Raw genomic sequence first — 16981 nt, 5'->3', positions numbered from 1 at the left:
AAGCCAGGTAATTGAGAAAATCTTGAAATAATTATTTTGATGTTGCATGTGTTTCTTTCTTACTGCTACTATTACTATTCTGTTATATGGAATGATAGTTTTTCATAAGGGATTGGCTGCCATTAAAAAAATAAGTATTTTTCTGTGGCGTGGAAGGGAAAGACTACTGAAAAGTTGTCTAAAGAAAACTTTTTGTGTGTCTGTTATGGAACAGTTAACACAATCTTTTTTAATTTTTTTTTCCAGTAACATTTAAACATAGTTTCATAGTAGATTCTGCACATTTCTGCTGCTGATTTAACTTGATGAGGTTATTTCCTAGTGCGATAGGAGTTTTAGAGCCATGCTGTTAATTTGTAAAGAGCAAAATTTATCCTGGTTTCAGCATGGCTCTGTGTGGTGTCTGTGCTGTATGGCTTTGTCTATTTTCCAATTAAAGTATGTATTTTCTTTTTAGTGGGAAAAGTTCTAGCTACATATGAAGAAAATACAAGAGATTTCCTGTTCCCTGACCCTAAGCTTACCCATGGGCACCGTGGTTTAGAGCGTGAGATTTTAATGAAGAGGTCCCCGTTTTTCACAGTGAGTGAATGTCTGTGAATTGTATTTATGACACAGTCTGATTCACTGAAGAAACCCCTTGAACTGCTTCAAATGAAAAGCCGTTACTTCTGACAGATTTTGCCATTTTAAGGTGTTGAATGTACAAATCCACAGTTGAACTTCGGGGAAAGTAGAATCTTTTTTCAAAATTGTTGGGGTTCTAGTTTAGTCTGTTTTTTTCTCTGTTAAAGGAATTTTCTCCCATATGCATGTTGCTAGGGGACAAATAGCTGTACTTAAGAAAGACAAAAGGGGAGTGGGGCGGACCTGGCTACTCCTTTGTCTACACCTGGGTGTGAGTTCAGTTCGCTCTGAGCGTCCGGGGAGAGAAGCTGCAGAGAAAGGAGCTGCTGCTTCTTTCTTTTTGGCCGTTCTTTCTTCCTGCTGGAAACAACGCCGGGACCCCAAAAGCCGCTTTCCCTGCCCTGCTGGAGACCGAGCTGTGGCTGCCCTGCTCCGCTGCTGCTTCGAGCTTTCGCTACGCTGTAGCCCTGCTCGCCCTGCCTGCCTGGGCCTCCGTGGGTTTTTCCCATCTGGATACATCTCGTCTGCCACCCGGGATTTGCGTTCGTCCCTGCCGTTCCAGCCTGCTGTCCCTGAGAGCCCGGGATCAACTGCCCAGCGGTTTGTGAAGCCTTTGTTCCATCCCTTCCCGGGATCCCAGGGCACCAGAGCCGCGGGTTTCCCGAGCTCGCTCCGGAGCGCCCCCTGCAGCCGCGGGGGAACCATCGCACCTGCCCTGCTCACCGGGAGCCGCCAGCGCCCCTGCCGGCTGCGAGCGGAACTGCACCCGAGGGGAAATAGCCTGACAGCCGAGAAGGCTGGGACTGGGTTTGTGTTTGCTGTTACTGCCATAGTTGTTGTTGTTTTGTTTGACTGGTTATATACATATATATATATATAGTAAAGAACTGTTATTCCTATTTCCCACATCTTCGCCTAAAGGCTCTTGATTTCAAAATATAATAACTTGGAGGGAAAAGGGGTTATATCTGCCACTTCAAGGGGGGCCTCTGCCTTCCTTAGCAGACACCTGTCTTTCAAAACCGAGACAGATCTTGGCGCCCAACGTGGGGCCTAAGGGCATTAAGAGATAGAGGTGAAAAAGGAATAACAGTTCCTCGATAACTTTATTTTGTGTGCTGGATATTGGAACCTTGTTAGGCAGCACTATGTGGTCTAGTTTACCCTGGTTCGGGTGGCATGTAGCCGTGGCTATATTCTTCCCCTTTGCAGCTCCTTACTTGAATATGGGTCCTCTGACTAAGGCTACCATTGCTGTTATCCAGCTTGCGTTATGGGTCGAGAAGGTGAGGAATTCATGGGTTTTTAACTTCCTCCGGAATGTGGGCACATGGATAAACAGCTATCACACACTGAGCACATGTTTTTGGGGTTATGTTAACAATGGTACCTTCTGTGAGGAAATGACACCAGGAGAAGTTTTCTCCCAACCCCTCAACCAGTTCTTTGGGCCCACCCCATCAATTTTCGAAGGGTTTAAATTCCCTCTGAATACTAACCATCTGCTGCTGATAGGCCTACTCTATTTAGCATTCAAGGATAAGTTGAGATTGGCTTGGATATCTACCCGGACACCAGCCCCAGAGACTAGAGATCCTACCCCAGAGCCTGATCCTGCCCCAGAGCCTGACATGGCCCCAGAGAGTAGAGTTCCTACCCCAGAGCCTGATCCTGCCCCAGAGCCTGACACGGCCCCAGACACTAGAGATCCTACCCCAGAGCCAGAGCCTGCCACAGCCCCAGACACTAGAGATCCCGCCCCACAGACTGATACTGCCCAACAGTCCACCTCAGAAATGGACTACCCAAACTGGGTGGGGGTACTGGCAAAAGGGATGCAGGAGATGTGCCAAGAGATGGGTCAGGTGCGCCAGGGGATATGCCAGGAGATGGGTCAGGTGCGCCAGGAGATATGCCAGGAGATGGGCCAGGTGCGCAAGGAGATGTGCCAGGAGATGGGCCAGGTGCGCAAGGAGATGTGCCAGGAGATGGGCCAGGTGCGCCAGGAGATATGCCAATTGCTAAGGGAATACACCTCCTCAGCTAGTGAAAAACCCTCTCCCTGCCCCAAAGAGGGTGAGTCCGATGGTGCAGCAGTGGAACCCACGGATGTTACAACCATCCAGGCTTCAGCTGAACCACAAGGACAACCACAGCCAGCAGCAGTCGCCCCTGTGCAAAGGAGGAAGTATAAGACCAAATCAGTACGACCAGTTAATGATGATGGGCAACCAGGGCCCTCACAACCAGCAGGAGAGCCAGAGCCAGAAGTCATCACTGAGTCCCTGTCGCACGACAGTCTCCGTGCTATGCGAAACGACATTGTGCGAAGGGGGCGTGAGCCTTATACCACCTGGCTGCTTCGGGTTTGGGACCTTATGGGCACAAGTGTGCAACTGGATAGTGGTGAGGCAAGGTATCTGGGATCGTTGACCCAGGACCCAGGTGTGGACCAGATATTTGTGAGGGAGCCAGGGCCTCTCTCTCTTTGGGAGCGGCTCTTAATGAGTGTGAGAGAAAGGTTCATTCACAAAGAAAGAATGCAGGAGTATCATCATAGAATGCAGTGGAAGACACTCGAGCAAGGGATCCAACAGCTAAGAGAGGTGGCAATATTAGAGGTACTCTTTGGGAAGGATGGACAGCATGATAATGACCCCGATAAGGTCAGGTGCACAGGACAGATGATGTGGAACCTGGCAAGGCTAGGGCCATCACAATACACCACCTTCATTGCAACGATTGATGCTGACAATACCCGAGAAACAGTGGGCTCTGTTGCCAACAGGCTCAGGCATTATGACAGCATGATCAATGGCCCGCTAAAAGCTCATGTCTCTGCTGTGGTCCAGGACCTCAAAGAGGAGATGAAGGAGAAGATGGAGGAGATGAGGGAGGAGATGAGGAGGGTCAGTGTGGCACCAGTGCGAGTCACAGGCCCCCAAGTCAGAGCCCGTCGTCCCCCTGCTAGAGAGAGAGGGTACACCCCACGAGCTGAGCTGTGGTTTTTCCTGTGTGAGCATGGGGAAGACATGAGAAGGTGGGATGGGAAACCCACCTCTGCCCTGGCAGCGCGGATGCGTGAACTCAAGGAGGGAGGCACTAACCGAGGGGGTTCCGCTAAGGTGAAAGTAGCCCCAGCCTCCCGTGACCGAGCTGCCAGGCATTACAGAAGGGAGGATGATATGTCGGATCCCCTTGAAGGTACCTCGAGCATGTACACCCAGGGAAAGAATGATAACCAGGGCTAGAGGGGCCCTGCCTCTAGCCAGGAAGAGGCACGGGAGAACCGAGTTTTCTGGACGGTGTGGATCCGATGGCCTGGCACATCAGAGCCACAAAAATATGATGCATTGGTTGATACTGGGGCACAGTGTACTTTAATGCCATCGGGACATGTGGGGGCAGAACCTGTATCCATCGCTGGGGTGACTGGGGGATCACAGCAGTTGACCCTTTTGGAAGCTGAGGTGAGCCTGACTGGGAAGGAGTGGCAAAAGCATCCGATTGTGACCGGCCCAGAGGCCCCGTGTATTCTGGGCATAGACTTCCTCCGGAATGGCTACTACAAAGATCCAAAAGGACTCAGATGGGCATTTGGGATTGCTGCTGTGGAGGCAGAGGGCATTAGGCAATTGAACACCTTGCCTGGACTATCTGAGAATCCTTCTGCAGTTGGGCTCCTGAAAGTGGAAGAGCAACGAGTGCCAATTGCCACCTCGACAGTGCACCGCCGGCAGTATCGGACAAATCGAGATGCTGTGATCCCCATCCACAAGATGATCCGCGAGCTGGAAAGTCAAGGGGTGGTCAGCAAGACCCACTCACCCTTCAACAGCCCCATCTGGCCTGTGCGCAAGTCTGACGGGGAATGGAGATTGACTGTGGACTATCGTGCCCTGAATGAAGTGACTCCACCGTTGAGCGCTGCCGTGCCAGACATGTTGGAGCTCCAGTACGAGCTGGAGTCCAAAGCAGCAAAGTGGTACGCCACTATTGACATTGCCAATGCATTCTTCTCCATTCCTCTGGCAGCAGAGTGCAGGCCTCAGTTTGCCTTCACCTGGAGGGGCGTGCAGTACACCTGGAATCGACTGCCCCAGGGGTGGAAGCACAGTCCCACCATCTGTCATGGACTGATCCAGACTGCACTAGAAAAGGGTGAGGCTCCAGAACATCTGCAGTACATTGATGACATCATTGTGTGGGGGAACACCGCAACCGAAGTGTTTGAGAAAGGAGAGAGAATAATTCAAATTCTCCTGCAAGCTGGTTTTGCCATCAAGAAGAGCAAGGTCAAGGGACCTGCCCGAGAGATCCAGTTCCTGGGAGTAAAGTGGCAAGATGGACGACGTCAGATTCCCATTGAGGTCATCAATAAGATCACAGCAATGTCTCCGCCGACCAACAAGAAGGAAACACAAGCTTTCCTAGGTGCTATAGGTTTCTGGAGGATGCACATTCCCGAGTACAGCCAGATCGTGAGTCCTCTCTACCTGGTTACCCGCAAGAAGAATGATTTCCACTGGGGCCCTGAACAGCAGCAGGCCTTCGCCCAGATCAAACAGGAAATTGCTCACGCCGTAGCCCTTGGCCCAGTCAGGACAGGACCAGAGGTGAAGAACGTGCTCTACTCTGCAGCCGGGAACAAGGGTCTGTCCTGGAGCCTCTGGCAGAAGGTGCCTGGTGAGACTCGGGGCCGACCACTGGGATTCTGGAGCCGAAGCTACAGAGGATCTGAAGCCAACTACACTCCCACAGAGAAGGAAATCCTGGCAGCTTATGAAGGAGTCCAGGCTGCCTCAGAAGTAATCGGCACAGAGGCACAACTCCTCCTGGCACCCCGACTACCGGTGCTGGGGTGGATGTTCAAAGGAAAGATTCCCTCCACGCATCACGCCACCGACGCTACTTGGAGCAAATGGATTGCCCTCATCACGCAGCGCGCCCGAATTGGAAACCCAAGTCGCCCTGGGATCTTGGAAATAATTACGAACTGGCCGGAAGGTGAGACTTTTGGGTTATCTTCTGAAGAAGAAGAGGAGCAGGTGACACGTGCCGAAGAAGCCCCACCATATAACGAGCTACCAGAGAGTGAAAGACAATACGCCCTCTTCACCGATGGTTCCTGCCGAATTGTAGGCGCTAGCCGGAAATGGAAAGCCGCTGTATGGAGCCCCACACGACAAGTTGCACAGGCTACTGAAGGAGAAGGTGGATCGAGCCAATTTGCTGAGCTCAAAGCTGTCCAATTAGCTCTGGACATAGCTGAAAGAGAGAAGTGGCCAAAGCTCTACCTCTACACTGATTCATGGATGGTAGCCAATGCTCTGTGGGGTTGGCTGGAAAGGTGGAATAAGGCAAACTGGCAGCGCAGAGGAAAACCAATCTGGGCTGCTGAAGAGTGGAAAGACATTGCCACTCGGGTAGAGAAGCTATCCGTGAAGGTCCGTCATGTAGATGCTCACATCCCCAAGAGCCGGGCTAATGAAGAACATCGTAACAACAAACAGGTAGATCAGGCTGCGAAAATAGAGGTGTCCCAGATAGACTTGGATTGGCAACATAAAGGAGAACTGTTCCTAGCTCGATGGGCCCATGATGCCTCAGGTCATCAGGGCAGAGATGCCACCTATAAGTGGGCACGAGACCGAGGGGTGGATCTAACTATGGACAGTATCTCCCAGGTTATCCATGATTGTGAGACATGCGCTGCGATCAAGCAGGCCAAGCGGGTGAAGCCTCTGTGGTATGGCGGGCGATGGTCCAAATACAAGTATGGGGAGGCCTGGCAGATTGATTACATCACACTGCCTCAAACCCGCCAAGGCAAGCGCTATGTGCTCACAATGGTAGAAGCCACCACTGGGTGGCTGGAGACCTACCCTGTGCCTCACGCTACTGCCCGGAACACCATCCTGGGCCTGGAAAAGCAAGTCCTTTGGAGGCATGGCACCCCTGAGAGAATCGAGTCTGACAATGGGACTCATTTCAAGAACAGCCTTATAAACACCTGGGCTAGAGAACATGGCATAGAGTGGGTGTACCACATCCCTTACCATGCACCAGCAGCTGGGAAGGTTGAGCGGTGTAATGGACTGCTTAAAACCACCTTGAAGGCACTGGGTGGGGGGACTTTCAAAAACTGGGAGATGCATTTAGCAAGAGCCACCTGGTTAGTTAACACTCGAGGTTCCACCAGCCGAGCAGGCCCTGCCCAATCTGAACCCCTACAAACAACAGACGGGGATAAGGTTCCAGTAGTGCACATGAGAGGTATGCTTGGAAAAACTGTTTGGGTAAAGTCTGCCTTGAGCAAAGACAAACCCATCCGTGGGGTTGTTTTTGCTCAGGGACCAGGTTGCACCTGGTGGGTGATGCAAAAGGATGGAGAGACCCGATGCTTACCTCAAGGGGACCTTGTTTTAGGGTGAACTACCCATGGCTCTGTACTTGTATCAGTATCAGCATGTATATTTGTATATAATTTGGGTAATGCATAGATTTATATGGTTAAAAAAGTTAAGTTTCATGTAACATGTTAGTATGGGAAAAAATTCGGGGTGGATAATGTTGGGGTTCTAGTTTAGTCTGTTTTTTTCTCTGTTAAAGGAATTTTCTCCCATATGCATGTTGCTAGGGGACAAATAGCTGTACTTAAGAAAGACAAAAGGGGAGTGGGGCGGACCTGGCTACTCCTTTGTCTACACCTGGGTGTGAGTTCAGTTCGCTCTGAGCGTCCGGGGAGAGAAGCTGCAGAGAAAGGAGCTGCTGCTTCTTTCTTTTTGGCCGTTCTTTCTTCCTGCTGGAAACAACGCCGGGACCCCAAAAGCCGCTTTCCCTGCCCTGCTGGAGACCGAGCTGTGGCTGCCCTGCTCCGCTGCTGCTTCGAGCTTTCGCTACGCTGTAGCCCTGCTCGCCCTGCCTGCCTGGGCCTCCGTGGGTTTTTCCCATCTGGATACATCTCGTCTGCCACCCGGGATTTGCGTTCGTCCCTGCCGTTCCAGCCTGCTGTCCCTGAGAGCCCGGGATCAACTGCCCAGCGGTTTGTGAAGCCTTTGTTCCATCCCTTCCCGGGATCCCAGGGCACCAGAGCCGCGGGTTTCCCGAGCTCGCTCCGGAGCGCCCCCTGCAGCCGCGGGGGAACCATCGCACCTGCCCTGCTCACCGGGAGCCGCCAGCGCCCCTGCCGGCTGCGAGCGGAACTGCACCCGAGGGGAAATAGCCTGACAGCCGAGAAGGCTGGGACTGGGTTTGTGTTTGCTGTTACTGCCATAGTTGTTGTTGTTTTGTTTGACTGGTTATATACATATATATATATATAGTAAAGAACTGTTATTCCTATTTCCCACATCTTCGCCTAAAGGCTCTTGATTTCAAAATATAATAACTTGGAGGGAAAAGGGGTTATATCTGCCACTTCAAGGGGGGCCTCTGCCTTCCTTAGCAGACACCTGTCTTTCAAAACCGAGACAAAAATGCTTCAAGAAATTATTTAATGTGAAAAAGTTAGTTTCCACTTGGTTTGCAGTGTGGCACCATGACATGTCTCCATTCAGTTTAATCTGTGCTGCAGCTGGTAGTTGAAAGGATGCAGGAGAAGAGGGAGATGTCATATTGACTTCATGGTTCTCAACAGATAAACCATGTAACCCTCCTCCTTGGTCCCTCTCCCTCGCATTTTGGAACAGCAGCTAATTGGCAGAATGAGTGCAATGAATTAATGCTCATTTTCTGGAGATAAAGGCTCAAGTACATATTAAATGAAAATTAATTCATTTCACACTGCCCTTTCATAAAGTTTGATTGTCAAATCTTAGTTGTCACCAGAATAACCCAGGGAAGGCACTTTAAGGAGGATGGTAATGATTTGTTTTGGAGTTTGTTTTGTGTGGTCTATTTTAGTTAAGTTTTACTGCTGGACTGGCAGGACATTTGGATAGGGACTCAATTACCCTGTCCATTGTGGTTGGACTAAAAGCACGTAGGAGGAGGGAAATGCTGGTTAAAGTTCATTGGTATCTTTTAGCTGGTGTAATCTTTCCCCTGAAAGGGCAACCTGGAAACTGCCCAGACACTTGCAGTTAGGAGTGCTAATTTGGTATCTAATGCTGTGTTACATTTGAATGAATTAAAGTTGTGATTTTGTGCTACAAAATGTCTGATTCTGTAGCAACTTAAACTGTCCCTGCAAAAACAACCATTGTTTTTTGGCTGTAGTATCTCTTTGATATGGCTCATCCCATACATCGTGGTGTGGCTCAAGAGATGGGGTGCGACTGCTTTCATACTGCTCATAGAATAGGTACTTTCCTGGTGTTGAGAAAGAATAGGGAGGTAGTAACAAATGAGGTGGTATTAGCTACATGTTTTTAGACTTTTTTGTGAATAGAATATAGTGAGTGTTTGTAGAAGCAGAGCCACTAGAGTAGTTTGATGGTTTTTGTCAAACTGAGCTCTTTAAAACAAAAATTACATATATTCTAATAAAGAGAAGGTGCCATAACTTGCGAGCTATGAGAAGATGTGGTCAGAGTAATTTGGATGTGTAGCTGATGAGTGATGGCACTGTAGTAGCTTTAAAAAGTTGACTGATGTAAGACATACTTCTATGTCCTTGGGAGCAGCATAAACAAAATCCATCTCTGCCCTGGAACAGGGACTGGAGAGGCCTTTGTTGCTCTGTTCCATCTCCATAGCTGAAAGTACAGTTTAAGAGAGGATTTTGGCATAGTGACTCCCTTTTCAGTGAGTAATACAGAAGCTGTGTTTGATGGCATTGAAGGGAGGCTCCCAAAATTAACTTCTTGTTCCTCTCCTCACTTGCCAAATGGACTAACTGTGAAAGGATTCTTACCTCCAGTAGAAATGCAGTCTCAAGTGCCTCCATCTTCCAGTGTTCCCTGAGCTTTACTGGTGTCTCCTGCTAAGTCTGTCAGCACGAAGCACTGGATGTGAATGCTAAGCAAAAGGAGGTGTTAAACAAGGTCGTGAGAAGCCTCACGTTATTCCTATGCTAGTGAAGCTATGTTCTTCCCACATGAAAAGTTATTTATAGCCAGCTGAGATGTTGAATATTTTTGAATGTGCTTCAGTGGCACTTTGGTTCCCAAAAAATTTGTCTTTTATTAAAAAAATAAAGGTAGCAACAGCAAGGTTACGGTTGTGGAGTTCAGATAGGCAGTGACAAGCCGTATCTGATTAACACTGCTAATCTGCCACTTGGAAGGAATCCCAAGTCGAGAGGATCAGAACTCCTCCAGAAATCTGGCACTTGGCTGATAATGTCTCTGACTAAATGTCTTACGAGGTGTACAAACTCTGTGTGCATACAAGACATGCCTCGAGTTATCTCTCCTGGTCCAGTGTTGCCCAGATGAGGCTCTTGCTGGCTCTTCTGTATTTCTCTGCAACCTTTGCCTTTCAGAATATGTTTATGCCTGGACTGTGGTAGTGATTTCTTACAGATGTTCTTATCTCCATTCCCCACCTTCATGCAGTATTTGCCACATTACTTAAAACAGTTTCTTTTTAGTTATGCTATCTTCTATTAGCATGCCAGTATAAGACCTGTTATATTCATACATGCTTTTTTAAGCTAGAGTTGTACTCATACTCCTTACTGTCAAAAGCACGTATTAGACTTGTATTCTTGTAAACATGAACCACCTTTGTACTTTTTCTATGATCAAATTGCTATTATGTCCCTTCTGTTTAATGATTGGTGCAGGACTGCTCGATGCTGCAGACACCACTAAGCCAGAAGCAGTAGAGATCCCAAAAACTTTCTGGCTGGATTTTCATTTACAGATGTGTTTGGGGCTATATGACAGTCTTCATGTAATTCTGTGTTGAATATCCTTCAGCAATATCTAGTTTGGTACTGCAAAAAACAGAGCAAGTCCTCTGATGGCTTCTGGCCTTTGAGTTGCTTTTGACATGCCTGTGCATTCAATCACACCGCAATGCGGTGATTTTGAATGCCTGTGCATTCGAATGCCATTCTATATTCCCTCTCCGAAGACTATTTCTCTGAAGAAACCATGGTTTGTGTCATATTTTAGGTATGAGCTCTTAAGAATTTTGTAATCATTTCCAATCTCTGTAAGAGCAGTAGGTGCTCTATTGTTGCATTTTATAGTAGACATACTAATTCTGATGTGTCCTTTTTTAAATTGTTGATAGCACTTGACAATTCATTAGTAGTAAAAACGAGTTGATTAAAGATGATCCGATTTAAAACCTCTTTTATATGCCATAACTTGACTTGATTGAATCCTGGACTCTGTTAATTGCTATGACTGAGCTTTCTTGGCATTTTTGTCTTTACATTTCCATAATCTATCCTGGGGCTAGATCATATTCCCTAATGGGAAATCAGTGTTTAGGCAGGTGGTAGAGAATAGTTTGGTTCATCAATAGACTTCACTCATGAAGTTCCTGCTAATTCTTACAAATGTGGGACAGTCACAAACACACCCAGCTCCTTTTCATGTCTCAGTGATTTTGTGTGTTCATGTGCACAAATGCCCATGCACTGAGATGCCTCAGGCAGCAAATTCTGTCCATGTTGAAAGAAGAGAGGGTAGAAATTTCTAGGGGCACTTGATTCTCTCTTGAGTTCTGCAGAGCTCTATAAGATGCACATAGATGATTGCCACTTGTTTATAGCATATGTGGCATTTAGTTCTTTTATGCCTTTTTTGATGCTGCTGTTTGGGATATAATGCTTGTGCGTCATAATCCCTGTCCTTTACACCCAGTAAATTTTCACTGCATTGACCAATGCTCAGTGAATTTGAAAGGCAATAGTTTTCTGAGGTGTTACATTCCTAGCCATGGCTGTAGCAAAAGAAGGTGAGTGGAGCAGAAGCTGTTAATGATGTGAAAATGGAGGGACTTGCTGGCCGTTACTCCGTGTGTGCTGTGCTCCACCAGGAGGCCCAGCTGGACCCCGCTGATCCAAGTGGGACAAACTAGGGCTGCCCTGTGGGCAGGAGGGGATTGTGAGGGAGTGGAACGTGGTTATGGAACAAGGGAGACATCCACAGAAATGAGACTATTCTAAAGATGAAGGAATGAAGGGCATTCTTAGTCATACTGTTACAAATGAATAGTTATTTGCGGTGTGATTGACTGATTAAACAAAATGTTTTTACAGAAGAGATGGCACAACTGAGACTGTTCTCAGACAAGTTTACAAAGTTAGCATTAGTGAAACTTCTAGAGCATGACTGAAATTTTTATTTATGCCAAATAGCATGGCATGAAAAATCTTTAAAAGTGCTTTTGACAAAAAAAAAGGTATTAAAATAAAAGTCAGACCTTAATTGTTGTACAAAAGCAGTGTAATCATCTGTAATTGAATTGTCAGAAATGCAAATGTTAGCATCTTGACATTTACCATTGCTGTTCTGTCTTTTCTAATTATCTTTATTAAAGGCTGAAATTAACAAAGGAAATGGCTGAAAATTAGGAATGGTTTGTTACATTAGGTGACATTTACCTCTTTGATACCCTTTATCTTGAGTTGGATGTTCAATTATTGTCTCTCTTCTAGGGAATTGCACCAAAATTGAGATTTTCTACAATCTCCCTTATTTCAGACAGTCTGTTAAGCTCTGGAAGGAGTCACATACAGGTTAGCACAATTTAATTGTTTGCAGTTTAATTTCTAGATTTAATATTGATAGCCTTGCTTCCAATTTTTGCATGTGCTGCTCGCTTCAAACTTTTCTCATTCTTTTGTTGTGGTTAAAGCAGGTATCATGGGTGCTTGACAACTTGATTAAATTTTTAATCAAGTATGAGTAAGGAGTGGGTTTGGTGCATGACAGTAGATGCTGAGAGTTCCTTGAATCTGAAACAATTATCAACTGCTGTGTTCTGTGATCAGCTGAAGTGTCAGTCCCTGGTGTATTTGTACGTGGAAAGATGGCTTCTCACCATTTGTTGCTGACACTTAAAATTAAGGACAGTGAAAACTAGGTGAAGTTAGAGAAGGTACACTATTAAACCAAACCAATTAATTTTAATTGTTTCCATAACTGTATTATTGACAGTAATGGAAATGCAGATTTTTGTTGAAAGGGCTGTCACCTACATTAATCTGGAAATGCTGCTTTGGCTATGAGTACAGTTAAAGGTGAAGTAGCACTCTTCTCTGGTCTCACAGATTGGAATTTTGGTTTGGATTTCTGGCACAAGCTGTCATGTAGAGTTACTCTTACGTCCTCCCTTTTTTGCTGTACTATTGAAAAATGGTGCAGCATCATTAAAATGGAATGGTTGTCAGGAAGGCTTGTGTGCAAAGACACTTAGGTGACTTTGACCTGTTGGTGGCATTGCTAATGACTTCAGTGAGAAACTTCTTCCAAATTTAGCAAATGAAATATATCGAGAGAGAAGAATTAAAAATCAGTGAAAATTGTCATTGTCAGAAAAGTGGCTTCAGTGAAGGTGACTTGAATAAGGGCGATTTGATTTAAAATTTAAACTGCTCCTGAAAGTATCTATGAATGGCATCTCAGATTTGCTTGTGTTACAGTGAAGGTCCAGTTTCACAACTGGTCTAAGCCAGAAGCAGCACCGCCTGCTTTTGATGAAGCTGAGATTAGTCTTAGAGAATTAGGCCTGGCTTCGTGTGGGCCAAGTCCATGCTGTGTCCCACTATCAGCTGCACAAGTGGGAGTTCAGAGGAGTGGTAGGAGTATTCTGTGTGCTGCCAAGTTCAAGTCAAAGCAAAACAAACACACAGCCTCGGCCTCACCCATCCAGTGGCTGGGTATAGAGGGAAAGGCTTAAAGGCAAGCTGGACATTTTATTTCTCCGTTCCTCTGAACCGAAGGAGTACATGCAACATTCAGATTTAGGGCTAATGTCAACTAGCTCCAGCTTGAATAAGAATTTCTGACAGGAAGAGTATTATTTTTCTCGACTAAACACTACTTCTTGGTTATAACTTTTTAAAGAACTAGTAAATTCACCATGATCCAAGAAAATACAAATTTTCGAGAATGTAGTTGCACTTCTTTTGAAGCTTTAGGCAACTCTAAATGCATATAATTCAAACTATTAAATAAGCTCCTATTTTAATTTATATCTTTTATATTAAAGGGTAAGAATTTTAAAATAAAAGCTTAAACAGATAAAAATATGCTTCAAATCTGTGTATATCTAATTCAGGTAAAGTTTGTATTAAAGCAACTTGTGACAAAATTCAGTTTAATTTTTACTGTCTCCACTAACTGTGTGAGAAAGCTAATTGAGTAAGTATCAGACACTTGACATCTAATGTGTAGTACTGGGTGTTTAACCTTCTTTTGGTTTCAGAGAAAATGGTAAACACGTTGTTTTTTAAATTGCTGTTTGATTATAGTTTTGTGAGGGCAACTTCAGCTGCCATGGCATCTCTTCCTGTTAAAATTATTAATTCCTTGTTTGCATTATGTTCAGCGATCTTTATCGTACACGCTGTCAAATCAGATGATTTCTCTTCTTCACTTCAGGCTGATACGAATTGGGTGCATCATTCAACCCCAAAAGGAAAGATGCACTCAAAGCTACCAAAGAAAAACCCTCCTCCATCTGAGAAGGGCAGGCAGAGCTCGGCAGTGAAGAGCTACGAGCAGCCCACGATTGCCTCCAAGTCGCGCTCCCCGTCCCCGTACACCAAGCGCCGCATGTGCGAGCTCTCCGAGGAGGCCAGGCAGAGACTGGCCCATCTGAACCTCGGGCCTCACGAGTTCAGGAGAGACACTGACAAACCTCCCTTTGTAATCAGACGGGTTTGTATTTGCTCCAAGGTACTTCCAGCTTAAGCTCCGTTCAAATATTGTTCTTTCACTAAATAGCGCTCCAAAAATTCATTCAGCTCTTAGTTTAGATGAATAATTTTTCTCTCCTTAGCGGTCTGTCACAGAGTGATTTAAATGTAAAATTAACTAAAATAAAATTTCTTTTATCCGCTTTAGTAACAGACAAAGATCAAATTCTATCATGAATATCGTGGTTAAATTCTCTGAGGCCCCATTTCTTTTCTTCCAGCACACTAGACAGGATAATAGGTGTATAAATTCAGCTTGGAAGTAATTGATATTAGTATTAAAAATTCCTGAATAAGACTTTAAAGACAGAGTGTCTAGTCACATTATGAACACTTGCACTTCCTCTCTTTCAACTTTTTTTTATGTTGGCATCCTGTGATCTTCGGAACACTTCCTTTGCTCAGAGCTACATCTCAAACACTTTGACTTAGAGTTCATAGCATAAGGACTTTTTGCCATACATGAAAAATGGTCCTGAAATTAGGTACTTACTTACAGAAATTGTGTATAAGTCTTTTAAAATGAAGGGGCTACATTTCCCAGCCATTTGGAGGACCATATACTCATATTCTTTTTCCCCTCTCTTAATTTTTCTTCTTATTGCAACAATCCTCTGTTTTTAGAAAATCACTTTGAATTGTGCTGTGACATTACGATTGGGCTACAATTCTGGGCACTTACGATAACCAGTTAGATAATCTAGTGGTTAAATAGTTTGCTTCTACCTTATCTTTTTGCTTAGTGTTGATACTAATTAATTAATAATATATTTTCAAAGTTTAGAATTCTTTTCCAAGTTTTAGTCTACATATAGCTACCTTTTAGAAATTCAAAATGGCCTTAATAGGTCAATAATCATTCATCAATCAACTGTTTCTCTCAAATATTTTTCTTTTAACTCCTTTTATTCAATTTTTCTGGTTTTTGATCTATAGGTGAAGCTCACAGTTTATCTATAGCATCATTAACACTGATTATTGATTTTCAATGCTTGGTTATGTTTGTACAAAAAAAAGGAAAAAGCTTGTCTCTTAATTCAGCGTATCCTGACTGTCATGGCCTTTCTAGATTGAGAATGCTCCTTTTAGGGCATCTTTGCTACTGAGAACTCTTTTGGCCTGGAGATTTTGTGTGACATGAAGATTAAAATTAGATTATATTAAATGTAACTTTTTAATTAGGAAGAGATTCAGATCTCTCTTGGTGAGATCTGAGCTGTTTAGAACAAGTATGAGACACCAACAATTGTTTAAAAAGACTGTAGACATTACAGATGAAGGAGAAACTATCTGTATTTTCTCTTTCTTTCAGCATTGGGATATTCAGAGTTTTCTAGACCTTTTTAGCACTGTTTTTGTTTATGCACAGTATTGCTAATAATGTACATGAGCCAAGTGTTATGAAAATAGTCTAAAATAGTACTTAAATAAAATATTTCAGAAAGTACTAGTTGTGATCTTATGAAGAAAACCAGAAAAAACAGGAATTGATACATCTCATACTGAGCATTTTAACAGTATTTGTGCTTCAGGTTGGACAACCAAGTCCTGGTGCTAAACTTCATACCTGGTGTTCCCCACGAGAAAGCACAGCAGAAGCCTGGACCAAGGCACCCTCTGGTCAGTATTTTCTACTACATATCTCATTCATGCTTTTGATTTCTTCAGTAAGTAGTTTTATTTGGGGCTTTTTATTATTATTTGGTTTTTTATTTATTATGAGAATCTCAGTCTATGATGGAGAACAAGCTGTTAGTTCTTCCTAGGGAAAGGAAGAATACTGAATAAATTACTGCTCCAAAGGGTGCCCTTAAATAGCTCTTTACCTCATGAAGCTTGGAACATAGTTCTACATAATATGAAAATAGGAGGAGAGAATTCCAAAGCCCACACGAGTGCTCTGTTTCACTCCACTTTTTTTGTTGACTTGGATGGTGGAGCAAATCTGCACCATGGTTTGTAGGTGTGTTGATCAGGCTTGGAGTATTGATTATTTTGAAATTCAAGGACTCTGTTTCTTCACAGATGAATAATGTTTATTTCAGCAGTATTTGTGAGTAGTGGATCAGTGACTTACCATTATTAATGAGCATCCAGGATATGCTCCAATATCTGCTTCAGCAGCCTTTGGTATCAGTAAGTGAGAGTTTAATAAAAAGCGTGGGACCAGAAATTTAGGGAAGTGTCCTCAAACTTAATTTTATTGCATATGTCTGACAATACGAGGATTTTAATGAGTCTCATCAGTATTTGTTTATGTATGCTCTGCCTCATTTTTATTTCATTTCCTCACTAATTATAATTTGCTGTACAGCAAATCATTATGAACATGCTATTTTACATTTGTTCTTTGTCGTTGCACTGGGTGCTGGATTTTAAAGGTTTCACATCCCCTTTGGGAGCAGACTTGCCAATCTGTGATAGCTGGATAATGTAACAGACCAGATCATCTGATAGCATTGCACACTTAAAAAAGGAGCTGATGATTTCTGGCCAGTAGTTCAGAGACCAAAACCTACCTCAGTATTA

The 16981-nt window shown here is 44.5% G+C and overlaps 1 protein-coding gene across 4 annotated transcripts in view; it reads left to right on the top strand.

The window, feature by feature from the left end:
• SPATA6 (spermatogenesis associated 6) overlaps window positions 1–16981 on the top strand; it is a 49341-nt gene that overhangs the window by 7998 nt on the left and 24362 nt on the right. For all 4 annotated transcript variants that reach the window (XM_032118161.1, XM_032118160.1, XM_032118163.1 and 1 more), the window contains exons 5-8: window positions 458–582; window positions 12188–12268; window positions 14136–14414; window positions 15985–16072. In XM_032118161.1, coding sequence (XP_031974052.1) covers window positions 458–582; window positions 12188–12268; window positions 14136–14414; window positions 15985–16072 — 573 coding nt within the window. The remainder of the gene's footprint in view (window positions 1–457; window positions 583–12187; window positions 12269–14135; window positions 14415–15984; window positions 16073–16981) is intronic.

Source organism: Corvus moneduloides, chromosome 9 (assembly GCF_009650955.1).
Source record: "Corvus moneduloides isolate bCorMon1 chromosome 9, bCorMon1.pri, whole genome shotgun sequence".
NCBI classification, from domain to species: Eukaryota; Metazoa; Chordata; class Aves; order Passeriformes; family Corvidae; genus Corvus; species Corvus moneduloides.
The sequence above is the reverse complement of the archived record's forward strand: the minus strand, read 5'-3'. Positions and strand labels throughout refer to the sequence as shown.